General features: G+C 38.2%; 1 protein-coding gene across 5 annotated transcripts in view; it reads right to left on the bottom strand.

Annotated features, from left to right (window-relative positions):
- The window catches only part of APP (amyloid beta precursor protein), a 143,651-nt gene that overhangs the window by 11,326 nt on the left and 117,405 nt on the right, over positions 1–14,920 (bottom strand). For 3 of the 5 annotated variants that reach the window (XM_021532419.2, XM_077790946.1, XM_021532421.2), the window contains 2 exons: positions 14,148–14,369; positions 6,376–6,429 (listed from right to left, as the gene is read on the bottom strand). In XM_021532419.2, coding sequence (XP_021388094.1) covers positions 6,376–6,429; positions 14,148–14,369 — 276 coding nt within the window. The remainder of the gene's footprint in view (positions 1–6,375; positions 6,430–14,147; positions 14,370–14,920) is intronic. The other 2 variants (XM_021532420.2, XM_021532423.2) reach the window with 1 other exon arrangement.

Below are 14,920 nucleotides of genomic sequence, written 5' to 3'. Positions count from 1 at the left end.
CCCACTTTTAAAGCAAAAAGCAAAGCTGCAACAGCTGAGTTTGCTTTGTCAGCTTCTGTTCAACAGTCCAGTGCCACAGCCAGGAGTTACAGCGAGCATTATGGGGCAGAAAAGGTCACATCAATGGGCACCAGAGGGTGATAAGTTCACCAGTAATCTCAGCTGCTGGAAAAATGAGGGCTCCAGTGTCCCTAGAGCAACATTTCTTTAATTTGGTTCTCTTCCCTCATCCCATTCCAATCAAACAGCAGCTTTCAGCATATAGCAAGTTAAACAATGGGTTTTTGCCTTGAGATCAGGCAGAAATTTTTTGGTTTGGGCCAAATTAGCAATGCTCCACAAGAATGCCATGGAATCTGAACACAAGATAGGATCTGATATTAGGAAGTTAATGATGTTAAGACTTACTGAAATTTGGTTTTGGTAACTTGCACCAGAAAAAGGTCAGAAACAGAGAAATCTTTTTATTTTTTCCAGCTGTTGCACTAACAAACCCAAGGGCAACTTTTTCCTTCCTTCTACCTCCTTTCTACCTCCCTTACAAGTGAGGAAAAAGACTTCAACTAGGGTAAACTGCTGGTCTCCTGCAAATAACTGATAGTACAGTAAGGAAAAGTACGACATTGCACTAGAATCAATTAAATACCTGGTATGAGGTAAAAATATACATGGAGTTACACACACCTTTCCACAATGTTATAGAATTGAGACTTTTTGTTGAAGATATTCTCTCTATTACCACTTCATTCACTTTACTAGCTTAGTGACCACACATTTAGACTGGCATGCTAAAATCAAAGATATACTTTTCAAGGGTAGTAACTGAACTAGGAAAAACTTCAGGGTCTTTCTAAAACTTTGATCAGAAGTGAGATGCAAACAGTGAGGAATTCCTAATACCTCTTTACCCTTGCACTCAAGAGAAGCACACAAAGAACAGTTCTCTCTTTGACAAGAACTTTAATCCTGACCTCGGACAAAATGATGTTTTTTCCATTACCAATTCTAAAATACACAACCTAAACACAAAAGCCAATGTACAAGGTGAAAAGTGAGAGCAACAGCCTCATTGCAAATTCACAGATAATGATAAGTGTTACCAGTTTTCCTCTGAATTACATACCACCTTTAGGGAGCTGCAATCCTAATCACCTCAATTTAAAAATGCTTCAATTCAGCTGACAAATACATTAACTCACAGCTCCTTACAAAAACTGACAAAACTATTTTGTTATAAAAACCATGGGCTTTTTTAAAAGCTTCTAGTGAAATGCAACAAAATAAGCTATGATGGGCTTTTTTATTGATATTGCTTTTAATTAGCAATATTAACTGCTTTTATATATACATGTGCACACATGCATGTGTGCATATGTACATATCCAAACATCAAAAAATGGAGAATATGAAACCCCTATTTCTCCTTGCCTTAATGGGAAAGAAAATCTCATGGAGTGAAAAACTACTCATATTAAATAAAAACCAAGTAGTTGCTTTGGGGAACACTTTATACTAACATTGATGAGCTTCTGTGTTTGTGTAAATATATATTTATGCTTTCAGAAGACTAAAAAAAAGAAGTTACAGTGAATCCCACCAAGGATATAATTTGATGCACATTATCTACCATACTGCTTGCAATTACTTCATCTGCTGGTTACTTAAACAGCTAGAAAGGTTCTGTAATTCTGTTTTTCACAGGAGTGCAAGGAGTGTTAATTGTGCCTGAGGATACATCTAGAGTTAAAAATTAAATCTCCAAGTGAAGCACAGTTGAAACAACTAGACCTGGGCAGTCTCTACACAGAGAAAATCAAAGTAGCAGTTTGAGTGACTGCATGCAGGACAACATTCAGCTCCATGTCCATGAACTGTGCTTCAGTCATGGCAAGAACAAGAAAAGAGTTGCTCAATCAAAGTCCATTACACGTGTGGCAAACAGCTTTATCTGGGTTAATCTTCATCAAATATAAAAAGGGTGGAAGGGAAGGAATGCAGTCTTTGAACAAACCCCCAGAGAAGAGAGCTGCCTGTTCTAACTAGAAGTTCAACTATTACTTCCATATGACTTGGTGACTTTGTGCAGGTCATTTAATTTTGAAATGAAAGAACAATGTATATTGTAAACTCATGAAGATGAAAATGAAGACTATATACTCCTTTTTGTAAGGTTAACTCAAACATCTTTGAGGGATATGCACTTTTAAGACTGCAAGGAGCTAAAACTTTCTGGTCTCTCCTAAGATGTCACTGAACTGCTGTTGCACTTTTACCTCATGGATGATTATGAGGCTCTCAAATTGTAAAAACAGAAAATAAGTGCAACAAAAGCATTATCTTTTTTACAATAGAATGTAATTGGAATTAAGTATAAAATAATTATTTATCAGAATACATGTGTATAGAAATGAATAATCAACACAAGTAAAATCTGGTTTGATAATCTTTCTGGCATGTCAATCCAGATGCTATACCTATGTACCTATAATGGCATTCACAGTCAGCAATGATCTCATAAAACAAACCAAAACAATCTAATGGAAGAAAAAATATTAATTATTTTTATTTGGTAGCTGCAGACAGTTTGTTTAAAGCAACTGTATTGAACTAACATCACAAAGACAAGAAAAAAATACATTGGCAGTGCATTTGTTGCTTATCACCCTGAATTACAGAAAATATGCTAATACTAAGCAATGTCCCTTCTGATGGCACATTTTCTAATCTTCACTCAAGGTCCACAAATTAGAGCTGCTGAATTAACATAAGTAAAACAGCCTTGCTCATGAGCATCTAGAGATGGTTTTATATGTATTTTTATGTGTATATGTCTCAATATGTACAAGCACACACACACACAAAGGAAAAGTTAGTAATAAACAGATAGCCAAAATTCAGTTGTAAGAGATTAAGTGCTCATCATGAAAAAGCGACTGCTGGAGCGCAGGAGAGAAGGAAACACTACTGAATAAGTTGTTACAGTGAGGTTATAATGAGAACTTGTTCTATCTGAAGTTCTTCCTATGGAAGTTCTCAGGCTGGACTGGACATCTAACATCTCCTTGTATAAAGCAATTTATAAATAGCAAGAAATATGTCATAAATCTGTTATAATTTTGTGCTGTATTGAAAAATAGTGCACTAATGACTACTTAGTACATCTAGGTATTTTTCTTCCCTCTGACCTTTTACCATCTCATTTATTTCCTTTTTAGGAAGGAGATGATAAGAAATGGTTTTAGGTATAATTTTTATGTTTGTTTGCCCATTTGTGAATTAGGAAGGGGAAGGACAGTAAGTTAAGGCACTAGAGTTGTTCTTTACTAATGCCCATGTGAAATACACAGATATTTTATCCATACTAGAAAATGGGATTCAGCAAGACAATATTATTTTCCTAGGACTGATGTAGATCAGATTCCAATTCAAGCTTTAACTGTGGACAGCCAAGGTGGAGCACAACAGAGGTGGGGGTTTAGACAACTGGCATAAATTTCAACAAATGCTTTAAACGTGGTCCTTACTCATAAACTTTTCTACTCTATGAACTGGACAACTCCTTACTTTTTCTGGCTTGACTCACAGACTTAATTTTTTGAAAGAGAATGATATGGTGAAGGAAAAAGATCTTAGGTATCACAAATACTACTAACACCTAAATACTTGTTGGACCAGATGATCGTTGGGGTCCCCTTTCAACCCAGAATTCTGAGTCTGTGACTATTCTGTACTGTGACCAAACTATCTCTCCTGTAAGAAAGTGACAAAGATGATCTGCATGATTTTGATCTGCCTTTAAGAAAAACATACTGATCATTATAAGAATGTTGTGTGAGCAAGGAGTAAATAAATTGGAAAAAAGGGCACACATTTGCACACTTGTCTTAGCTCTTTCAGAGCTCATTTTCTTCAAGAAATTCAAACAGCTACAAAATATTCACTTGTTCCTCTTCGGGCTTGGAGTGTTACAGACTGACACGATACCAGCATTTCTATCCTGAAAAAGCAGGTCACTCGAGCCAAGCAAGGAGAAGCCTCGACTGAAAAGTCAGGCCCACAGAAAGGGCAAACCTTTCAGGAAACCAAGAAGCTGGGCAATTAAAACAAAAAGTCACAAGCAGCTGGATGCATTAATCTGCAGGTCTTCCATTTATTCTTTTTCATTCTGCAGTAATCTACTATATTTTTAGATTTTTTTTCTTCAATAATAGCCCTAAACTGTAAAAAGAGATTATCCCAAAAGGACAATTACTGAACAAGAAGTATTTCTTTTCCTTTTTCAACTTCCAATATAGAAAATTTGTTTGTAATTAGCAAGTAAAGTAAAACAGTTTTAAAGCACACACTTTTAAGCTATCAGAATCCCTTCTGTACTTTACAGCTGAAATAAGCATCTATTTGCTTTTCACTATTCCTAGTTAATTAAGATATTCAGAATGGAATAATTTCTCTGTTAAAATGAAATTTTGTCACACATAATTTGCTTTTGAAGGATGATGAAAAACCACATGGACATCAATAGACAGAACCTGTATCAGTAAGAATTTTTTTTTCTGAATCTGTAAATGGTGATTAAAGACATAGGAAAATTAAGCACTACTTTTGCACTTTATCAGAACATTGAGGAAATATCCCATGCAGCTTTCACAGTAGAAAAGTTACTGCATCTGCCATCTGCCAAATTTCAAGCCATAATGGTCAGATGCTGAAATATTTTTTACCTATCCTTAGCAGACTATTGCACACATTCACCAAGATAACTCTTGACTTATTGTCATTAGGCTTATAGACTTTAGTACTACTTGTATCAACACAACCAACAAAGCACTCTAATGCAGGTTTTTTTTTTTACTAAAACATAGTTTCACTCTGAAACAAGAGAGTGGCAGTGAGAGAAAATCCTTTCTCTAGAGAAGGGACACTAAGGATTTCTGAGATGTGCCATGTGTGAGGGAACAGAATGGAGGAGGGAATAACCTGCAGTAATAAATATGAACCTCATAACAGGAATTTTTTCAACAGAACTGAAATTAAAATTGCAAATAGTAATAAATTTTAATATTATATAAAAACTGCTAGACTGAATTAGCATTGCAGAATTTGGATTAAACCATGTGCATGTTTCACCTGTGATATTTCTATTTCTCCTGGGGAAGAAGGTAGATAATGCAGTACTGAAGGGATTTTTTCCTGACCCCAAGATTTTTGGCATTGTAGCTCTGTACCAGTTTCCAGGCTCTCTTAATGGACTGAATTAAGACTCTAAACATAACTAAAGATGTCAGGTGCCTAAAACAGTGCAAGGAGCAAACTACCTCACCAGTTCTGACACATATCCCAGTTGCTCCAACATATGAGCTTATTTTACCTCCCACTGTAGCAATTTCTGTAGTTACTAAACATGGGTGAGTTAAGATTTAAAAACACTTAGGAAGGTACTGTCCACAATGCTATCTAATGGATGTTTGGAAGACAAGATAAAGGGAAAAAGGATACAGATCAATCAGTTTAATATGATCTGAAGGGAGAAAACACAATTATGATGTGACACTGAAATAATTACTATATCAAAGAGTCAGAGAGTAGCCTCTTCTGAAATAAAAGGCTGTTTCCTCTCAATGGCTTTAACAGTTTCAGATAATTCTGAACAAAAAACAGAGGAAAAATAACCCCAAAAGGAAAAAAAATTAGTATGAAAAATAATTTTCCTTTTGGAAACGGGAATTGTCCTGTTTTAACTTTTCCAAACATTTGCAGCTTGACTCAACCTAGTGATCTGCTATTGTTCTGAAATCAATATAAAGACAGAGGTACCTACAGAGTAGAAACAATCACCCTGCTCTGTCCTAGAATTGAGTGAATAGTTGTGTCCTCAGGCATCCTCAGGGAATCCAGAGGGGTAATACTGATTTTTAGGTATTTGGAGGTAAATAAGTACCACAGCAAAAAATATCAATACCCACTGCAGCTCTGAAACTGTACACATTAATTCTTCACTAGCCCTGCTTACTCTACATAAAGGATTTCACATTTCTATTATACATTCCCAATTTAGAAATAGTGTCTGTACTATTTGGTACCAAGTTTACCATCTCCTGCACCTGCCAAAATGTTATTTGTGGAAAGGATGAGACCTTTGATGCAAATCAGTTCTGGGTGTGGGACCCACTCCTGCTGCAAGCACACATCCCAAACACCCTCAATACGACAGCACTCCCATGGGGATCATTTGTGAGGGAATGATGCTTCCATCATTAATGGAACAGCATTAAATTTTGTGAGCAACAAAGCAAAGGTAAATAATTGCAGCACCAGCAGACTATATGCATGTTGGAAAAAAACACAGGTTAGGTAGAAGCCATGCGAGTCATATACCTGGTCGTGTGGTGAGTCCTCTGTCTGCAGCTGGGCGGGCATCAACGGGTTCAACTAGGCACGTGCAGAAAAGAAACAAAAAGCAAACAAAAATAAACAAAATCCCCATAAATCACAAGGTCAAGGGCTCTTCTATTGGGACAGTGCAGGAGAGACATACTGCATTAACAGTTACCAAAGCAACAACTAGAAAATATCTGCCTTCAGTTAGTCCTGAAAGTAAAAGGAAGGGATGGGTAAGACTTCACAAGGAAAGCTTCAGCACTGAGGCAGCATCATTTTTACATCATATTCTGGTTACTGCATCAAGTCAGAAACCAGTAAGACTAAATAATTTCTGTCAAGAGAACAAAATCATATTCATATATTCATTACATGCAAACTTTTCCCCACTGTCTGATCAGAACTGGCAGCCAGAATGGACGTGATGAGTTCCTGCAGCTGCTCTTTATCAATATTGACTTAAAAGCCTCCTGAATCCCTCCTTTTTCCTTTCAACAAGAAATCTTTACAGCACCATCTATAACATTTTAAAAAAGTAAAGTGCTTTTTGAAAATACAATCAGTATTCCTATATGTTCTGATTTGTGAACAGCGTATTTATCTTCCAGTTTTCTGAAGCGAAAGAAAGAAGAAATACAAATATCTATCCAAATGTGTGTCATATACAGTTTTATAAAACTCTTTTATTACCCTACTAAGGTTTTATCAGCTGAAACCTAAGTTGAAGTAGCTCACTGGCACTAATAGAAAAACAGGATTTGCAAAACCTAGAGCTATTTGAGTCACTGCCAAATACCTCAGTAAGTTCAAACATACTGGAAATGTTTACTAAAAAATTCAGGTTCTTTCTTTTGTTCCAATTGTGTTGCCTTCCTTATCTACTCAATCTTTGACAGCGTCAAAGAACTTAAATTCATAAATGAAGTGTTACATTGTTCCTTAGAATTCAGAATTTTTAACATATATTCTTATTCAATTGAATTTTTGGATACAGCTATGAGCCATTATCAAGCAGTGAGATGCAGTAACACAGGAAATCTGATAGATCCACAGTTTTCAATCAAGAAGAACTGCTCACTGGAAAATCACACAAACCTGATGATAATGCTGATATGAGCAATGGAACTGCCCATCTTCTCAGGAAGTCTGTGTCACTGGCTCAGTGTTCCTGGGGGTTTGACAAACAACCTTCCACGTGTGTAAGTGAGAGCTTAAGTGGTTGCCATGTCCTTTCCACAAGAGAGGACTGCACAAGCTCCTGCCTCTGAATAAAACCCAGTAGCTCAGCTTTAGACTAGCTGCAAACTAAAAGCACATCAGCGTATCTGACTCCTAAAAAACACAGTTTTGAGTATTTTCCTACTTATGTCTTCTGCTAGGTTTTTCAGTATTGTCAGCACCAACCCTCAGGTGGGTCAGCAGTCATTTTCAGTGGCAAGGACCCCAGGGAGGAAACAACCATGAGTAAACACTGCCCAAACTGCTCTTGTAGACCCCTCCTCTGCTACCCTGGCCCCCGACCTCAGATTAATGCTGCATGTGTAGTTAGGTGAAAGTAATGAATAATTCTTGTAATCTATTATTTTAGAGGTCCTTTTCAGGGGGAAAATGTGCCTGTGCCACTGGCACATTTCATAACTGACACAGAAGTGAAAACACCTGGTCAAAGAAACAAACCAGCTTCAGAGCAAAAACTGGAGGCAAATTAGAAGAGCCAAGAGTCTTCCAAAACAGATTGTGGTGCCAGGCAATGTGATACAAAGAAAGGCTGGTTTCTGGAGAGCCCTGAGCTACCACCTTTTTAATTTTAGCTGGATTTTAAAACCTTCTTGCTCTGCCCCAGTACTGATACATGGACAAACAGCAGTTAAGTCTGGAAATCTTTTCTGTGGGTTTTCTCACTGCTTGCATTCATATGGTGGTTTTGCATTAAATTGGTTTTGGGGAGGAGGAAAATTGTCAGCCACTGAAGTAATTCTCTGTAGGAAGCTGTTAAGAGCTTCCTCTGTGCCTAACAAAACCAATAGCTGGCTGGCTCTGAGAGCTGACACACTGCTAAGCCAATTAGAGAAACTGGGAGTGCCTCTATGATAACATATTTAAGAATGAAAAGGCAGGGAAGTTCTCTTCTTTTTCCTGCTTTTGGGAAGGTCTGGCTGGGGGCTGCTGAGATCCTGTCAGCCCCAGCACGGTCGGGCCACCAAGGTCCTGCTGGGGCCATCCCAGCACTGCCGAGCCACGTGGCCACTGCCAACTTGGCCCAGCCAGCAACAGAATTTTTGTGCCTGTCTGCCTCTAACCTGCTGCACTGCAGAGACAAAAATGACAGCAGCTATTCATTTTTCAGCATCCTGCAGAGTGGAGGGGATTGTACACTGCCAGGGAGATCACAGGACCAACAGGGAGAAAAGCACAATGAGCACTGCCCTCAGTTTGTGAGCCTGGTTAAGATCTACCTTTCAGCTTTGGAGAACTCCACTTGAGAAGAAATGAACTTATGGACACCAATCTTCTCCTGAGTCAGAGAAAAGGGAAAGTGGGGACACGTGAGGAGAACAACATAGCAATACCCAGTCGGTTTAGAAGGAAGAATGGGAGGAGGAGATGCTCCAAGCATCAGAGCTGAAAAATCTTCTGTAAACCATGATGAGGACTAATGAAATGTAAATTTTAAGGAATTTAGAGATTTTAGAGGAGCTAAGATTTTAGTTAGAAATAAGCCTTATTAGAGTTAATTAAAATAATAATAACAAATGAGTAGGCCTAGATGAAGTAAGGAGTTAGTAGTTAACTAATAATTGATTGTTTGTCAGCACAATGTTTAGTTAGCTGGGTTTATAATGAAGAATATAGAAACTGAAAAGAGCTTTTAGGAACATAAGACAATTGTGGGCATCCTCTGTTCTGAAACCAATTGAAGACAAGGAATGGGAGTTCTACCCAAGAGTTCATTTGTCAAATTTGCATTGAAAAGGTAGAAAGGTCAGAACGAGGAAGACTTCATTTACTTCTTCATTTTGGGACCCCTCCCCATGGAAGGGACACCGACCCATTTCAAGGGACAAACTGCGCATGCTTAACAGCTTTTGGAGTAATTAGCATATGAAGTGGGGAATGGGATGTACCAAAATGATGAATATGTATTTGTATTTTGGGTATTCAATACTTGTACGGATAAAAAGACTCTGTAATCACCTGGAAGGCACGGTGTGGATTTGGGAGCTATCCCACACTCTGCCCAGAGTCCAATAAACACACACACTTTCTAACTTTAAACTGTTAGAGAGTTTTTGTCTGTCACAGCTGGATATCGGTAATAGATCAATATCCATATTTTTTTAATAAATCACTGTAATACAACAAACTGTTTCCCCGTAATTCATGAAGCATATGTGTTCACCCACAGCCCATGAGAACTGGAGAATGTGGATGTTGAAATGTAGATGTTGACTTGAGTAGAGAGACAGAGAGAACTTTTTCTTTCAGAGACAGAAAAACAGGAACCTTTGGTCTTATACTAGAACAGTTCATCCTTAAAAACTGCACCCTATAAGCTGAAATGGCCCACAAAAGCATGTGGGAAGACTGCAAGACACAGGAGGGATTGAATGATGCAACAGGGTTTTTCTGGGCAGATCATTAGCTGTGAAAATTGGAACCACACTGGAAGAGTTCACAGGGAGCTGTTTCCTCTGGGAAGGACTCCATGGCGTAGTAGGGGAGACTCCTTTCCCAGAGTGAACTGAAGAAAGATTCTTTTTAGAAGTGATAAACTCACTGAGAATCCCAGGTTTTGTCTCTTTGCATTGTCAGTGGGAAGGAAAGAAGGGCTGGGGGGAGAATAGGTTTCTTTTAGCTCTTACCATTCTTCTTTTAATAAAGTTTTCTTTATGCCTTTTGAAGTTTTGAGCCTGTCTTGCCCTGAAGTCTTTTCTCCTAAAGCTTATCTCAACCCCATGAGCTTTATTTTAACTGATTTTTTTTTTCTCCTCCTGCGCTCAGTTATAGCAGAGGAAGATGAGTAGATGATTTTTGTGAGTGCACTGGTGTTTGGCTACATCATCACAACAGCTAATGAAGAGGGGAGAAATTTAAACCTACTACAACATTTATCAGTAATCAAAACTCAAATATGTACTGTATGTTATTATATGAAGTGCATTCATTTTGAAGCTCCGGAATTGTATTTCTCTTGAATGTACTTCCATGTGCACAGAAATAAGACTGAAAATACATTGTCCAAATAGACTAATGAAACTAAACTCATGATACATGTTTATTAATACTGACTACTCAGGCTTCATGGAGGCCACACATTCCCACCTTTACCTAATACATCTCAGAAGAGCAAGAGAGAATGTGTTTACTTCTCTTTTCAAAAGTAAAAGTACATCAAAAACTGGTACAGACCAGCAGGAGAGGAGTGGTATGTGATGCTCACCTATCAAGAACATTGTTGAAGTGTGATTTGTTCATAACAAACATTAGTTATGAAGAAATCATAAGGATAACACAGTACATTTACAGGAATCTCACTTTAGATAAATACTAGATACAGACATTAACACTCCCTGTAACCTGCAAGCTTAAACACAAAGGGTAAGCCATGAAACCCAGTTAGTCACTGGCAAAATGCCCAGCAGGCTGGGCAGTGTCAGAGCTTCACAGCTGTTGGGGCATTGTTGGGGGTCACCTCTGAAGATGCATTTTGCATTGCTGCAGTGCAGTTTCCTGACATTTTTCATGGTCCCTCTGTACAATTCTCAGAAAGTGTTTTCTTTGTTAACCTAATTTGTGTTGCAGCATGCTGGACATCTATACTACATGCTGCTTCAGATTAACTCCTGTCGACATTTCCAGGGACACTACTTCAGGGGAAAACAAGTGAGAACATACTTGCAGAAAATACTGAGTTATGCTAGACTTTCAAAGTCTATTTATTATTAGACTATTCTTCATTTACTAATCAGTAAAAGCAATTCTAGGAAAATAAACTATTTGCATAAAACCTGTTCTTAAAAACATGCAGTTTACATTGGGAAAATTTCAAATGGAATTATGAAACCTTAGGATTACATGACAACATACTGATCCAATACATTATTAATATCTCTGGGTGAAACCTGAGATTAGAGCATGGCCATGGAAGGAACAAATGTTAGGGGGATGGGCTGTGGTATTATAACTTCATCAGTTCATCAGAGGGAGGAAAAAAAGAGGAGAAAAGTATGTCAATTGTTATTAACTTTTTGCTACTTCCAAACAATTTATAAGAAGACAGAAACGTATTTTTGGAAGCAAGGTAGACAAAGCCTGAAGTAAGACCACTATCAAAGAAGAAAACAGGCATAGAAGTGAAGACAAATGGCACAGTCAGTCCTGGGCTTCTGGAACAACAAGGTGGGAGACAAACACAAAGGAAAAAAAACAAAGCTGTGAAACTCCTCTTTGATGCTATGGACAAAGGTATAGAAATGATCTCTAAAGAAAGAAGGTATTATTGGCATGATGATATTATGAACGTTGTGGTTTGGGTAGAGGACAGATAATTATAAGGGGAAACAGGAAGGACTTGAAGAGGTTTAAGTCACCAAATGACTTCCACTTCTAACTATACATACTTGAACAATTATAATGGTTGGCCTAACTGAACTGACTGTTGCAATAAGTTCATGACAAATACAATACAATCCTGGTATAAAAAACCAAAACTAAACCCCAACAACTTGGAGACAGGAAAGAATAAGTGCTGCAACAAACAATATACTGCATTAAAACACACAGGCCTAATAATTAAGAATGGTATTCCAGGCAGGAGAGTTTTATTTCTTATTTGCTGCCATGCATTTTAAAAGGAGAATCATGCTTAGTATAGTTGCCTGTGGGAATTCAGTGTCACTTTAAAGTACCTTTCATAATTAGATCCTGAGCTTAGACAGGTTTCTGAAGGAAAAATATGCTTTTGTGATTACACTATGGATATGTCTGAGGGTGCCTGTCTACCTAATAACTTCTAAACCTGGTGACTGAAATCAATATATTTTGGAAGCTAGGAGGAAAGACATCAAAAACAATTAAACCCCACCATGTTTTATGAAAGCAGGCAACAGGTATAGAAACTGATGTCCTGGATACCTCAGCTATAGAAAAAAAAATGGTGCAAGAGCTGCAGATTAAAATTCCTGCAGGACAGACATGAGCTAGACTGTGACTGCTCTTGGCAGACAGCCTTGATACATGTGCTAGGGTTAGAGCAAGCTGCAGCTCCTTCCCCAGGAAAATGAGGTTCAGCCTGCCAGCCTGAACCATCTGTACCCCTTACCAGTGCCTGACGTGTTCCAGCCAGCTGCTCTCACTGCCTGGCATGCCACTTGGCTGCAAGTGCCCTTCAGACACAGCTGGAGTCCTTGTCACAATCTCCTGCCTTCTGGTTCTTCTGCCAGGGGTCTGTTGACTTTGCTCTGACTCTGCTCTTTTACTTGGCCCCTAACTTGCAATGCTGACTCACTGGTACTCTGATTTTAGCCCTATTCCTGACCAGCTCCTGCTCTTCCTCTCAATTCTGCCAAGCATCTGCCTCACTGACTTTTGTGCGGGCCTTTTCTTTTGCCTGATGCTAGGCTTCTCTGACTCCTTGGGACAAACTTTGATTGAAAATCTATTTCTGATTCCACTGATTTCATCTGGCACCAACACCAGACCTAGCAGATCCATGCCCCTCACACCCAGTTGCTCACAGTCACTCACATACCACGCTGGAATGTGACTAACTGTGTAAGGATGACCTCAGAACTCATTCTGAGAGCAGCACAGCCTAAAACAGTGGTTTCAAAAGACTTGAGGAGAATATTAATGTCTGTGCAGTTCAGCTACAAATCACAGATTTGCCTGAGAAGACTTCTGCAGTTCCAGGCTCTGTATGTACTGTGGCTTTGCAGTATCAAACTTTTACTGATGTGATTAACTTAGCATTAGTAACAGAGCAGTTGAAGAAAGGAAAACAGTCAAGAGGAGGAAATTGAATGACATGACTGAAGTCTCTCAGGTTTCTGATTTATTGGCTCCAGCACCTAAGTGAGCTACCAATTCCAGATTCTACATGGATTATTCAAGTAGCATGCAGTCACTTCATTGAAGTAGTCCATGAACTATATATAATACTCCTCAGGAAAAACATTTTCACTAGCCAAGTTATACTGCCGTGCATGTAGGAACATTTCTGCAGTACATTCCAGACAACTAGTGTAGGGAGCGAAATAACATTATCTGTCTGCTAGGATTATGCTGGAACTGTAATAATTTTCATGCTAGCAAATAAAAAGCTCTACCTTAAATAAAACACTCATCATGGCACAAATCTAACAATTTACTTCAGTCATTCTTATGTATCTTATAAGACTTACTCATAATCTCCTAGACTTTGTTATGGTTTGTTTCTGAAGGCAAGTAAACTCAACTCTGAAAATTACTGTGTGTCTAAATTACAGATATTAGTCAGGGCATTCTATTCTATTCTATTCTATTCTATTCTATTCTATTCTATTCTATTCTATTCTATTCTATTCTATTCTATTCTATTCTATTCTATTCTATCAGAGACACAGCTGACATAGCGACCAGTTCCAAATGTAGATTTCAGAACCTCTATCCCACTTGCACTTACTTACACTTACTTATAAAAAAAATATTAATTTTAAGGGAATAATATGAACAAAACCCACAAAGATCAGCTCAGAAAGTTCTGTGGTTTCTCCTCCCATTGTACTTACCTTCATTTTCTGTATTGGCTGGAACAGAATCAACTCCAAAGGGATGCCATGGCTGAAGGTCATCTAGGCTGAAGTCTCCATCCACTGGAAGAAGTTCAACTGTAGTCTTTGTTTCCGTCAATGAAGGCATAAGAGCATCATTTCCATAGCTGATTCTGGGCTCGCTGATCATATTGGCCAAAACGTCATCAGAGTAGTTTTGTTCTTTCTGAAGTAATTCATCTGCAAGGAAATTTCAATGCAGAAACTATCTGAAAGAGCCAGCATATCTAAGGACCTGTTTTCAATGCTACTCAAGTAAGCATTCACTGTTGTGAGGTTGTTTTCCTATAATAAATAAAAACATTAAGGCTTGGAATAGTCAAAACCCCACGATAAGCACTGCAGCTAAGGCATTTTTTTGAAACATCAACCACAATTGCTCAGTAATGTTTCCTACCCACATTTCCACCACATAAGAGATCACAGGTCTGTGCTATATACATCCCTTGGCTCTTCCCAACCTCTTTGAAAGGAAGCACAAAATAATTCTCTTCAACTCAACATGCTGCTGTAAGTCAACTGGCGAGAGATCCACAGGAAGAAATGTCTTTGTAATTTCTCCTTCCTCTTAAATGCTCACTGCCAAAGCCCCTCACAACTCTTAAATCCTAAATCTCCACAACAGTCACTGTATTAAATTGGGTTTAGACATCAAATCTGAAGAAACATTTGATTTTTTAACATATATAATTTCATCATAACACTGAAGTAGTTCTTTGTTAAAAAGCAGT

This window comes from Lonchura striata, chromosome 2, assembly GCF_046129695.1.
Source record: "Lonchura striata isolate bLonStr1 chromosome 2, bLonStr1.mat, whole genome shotgun sequence".
In the NCBI taxonomy this organism is placed as follows: domain Eukaryota; kingdom Metazoa; phylum Chordata; class Aves; order Passeriformes; family Estrildidae; genus Lonchura; species Lonchura striata.
This window is presented reverse-complemented; position numbering and strand designations above follow the sequence as displayed.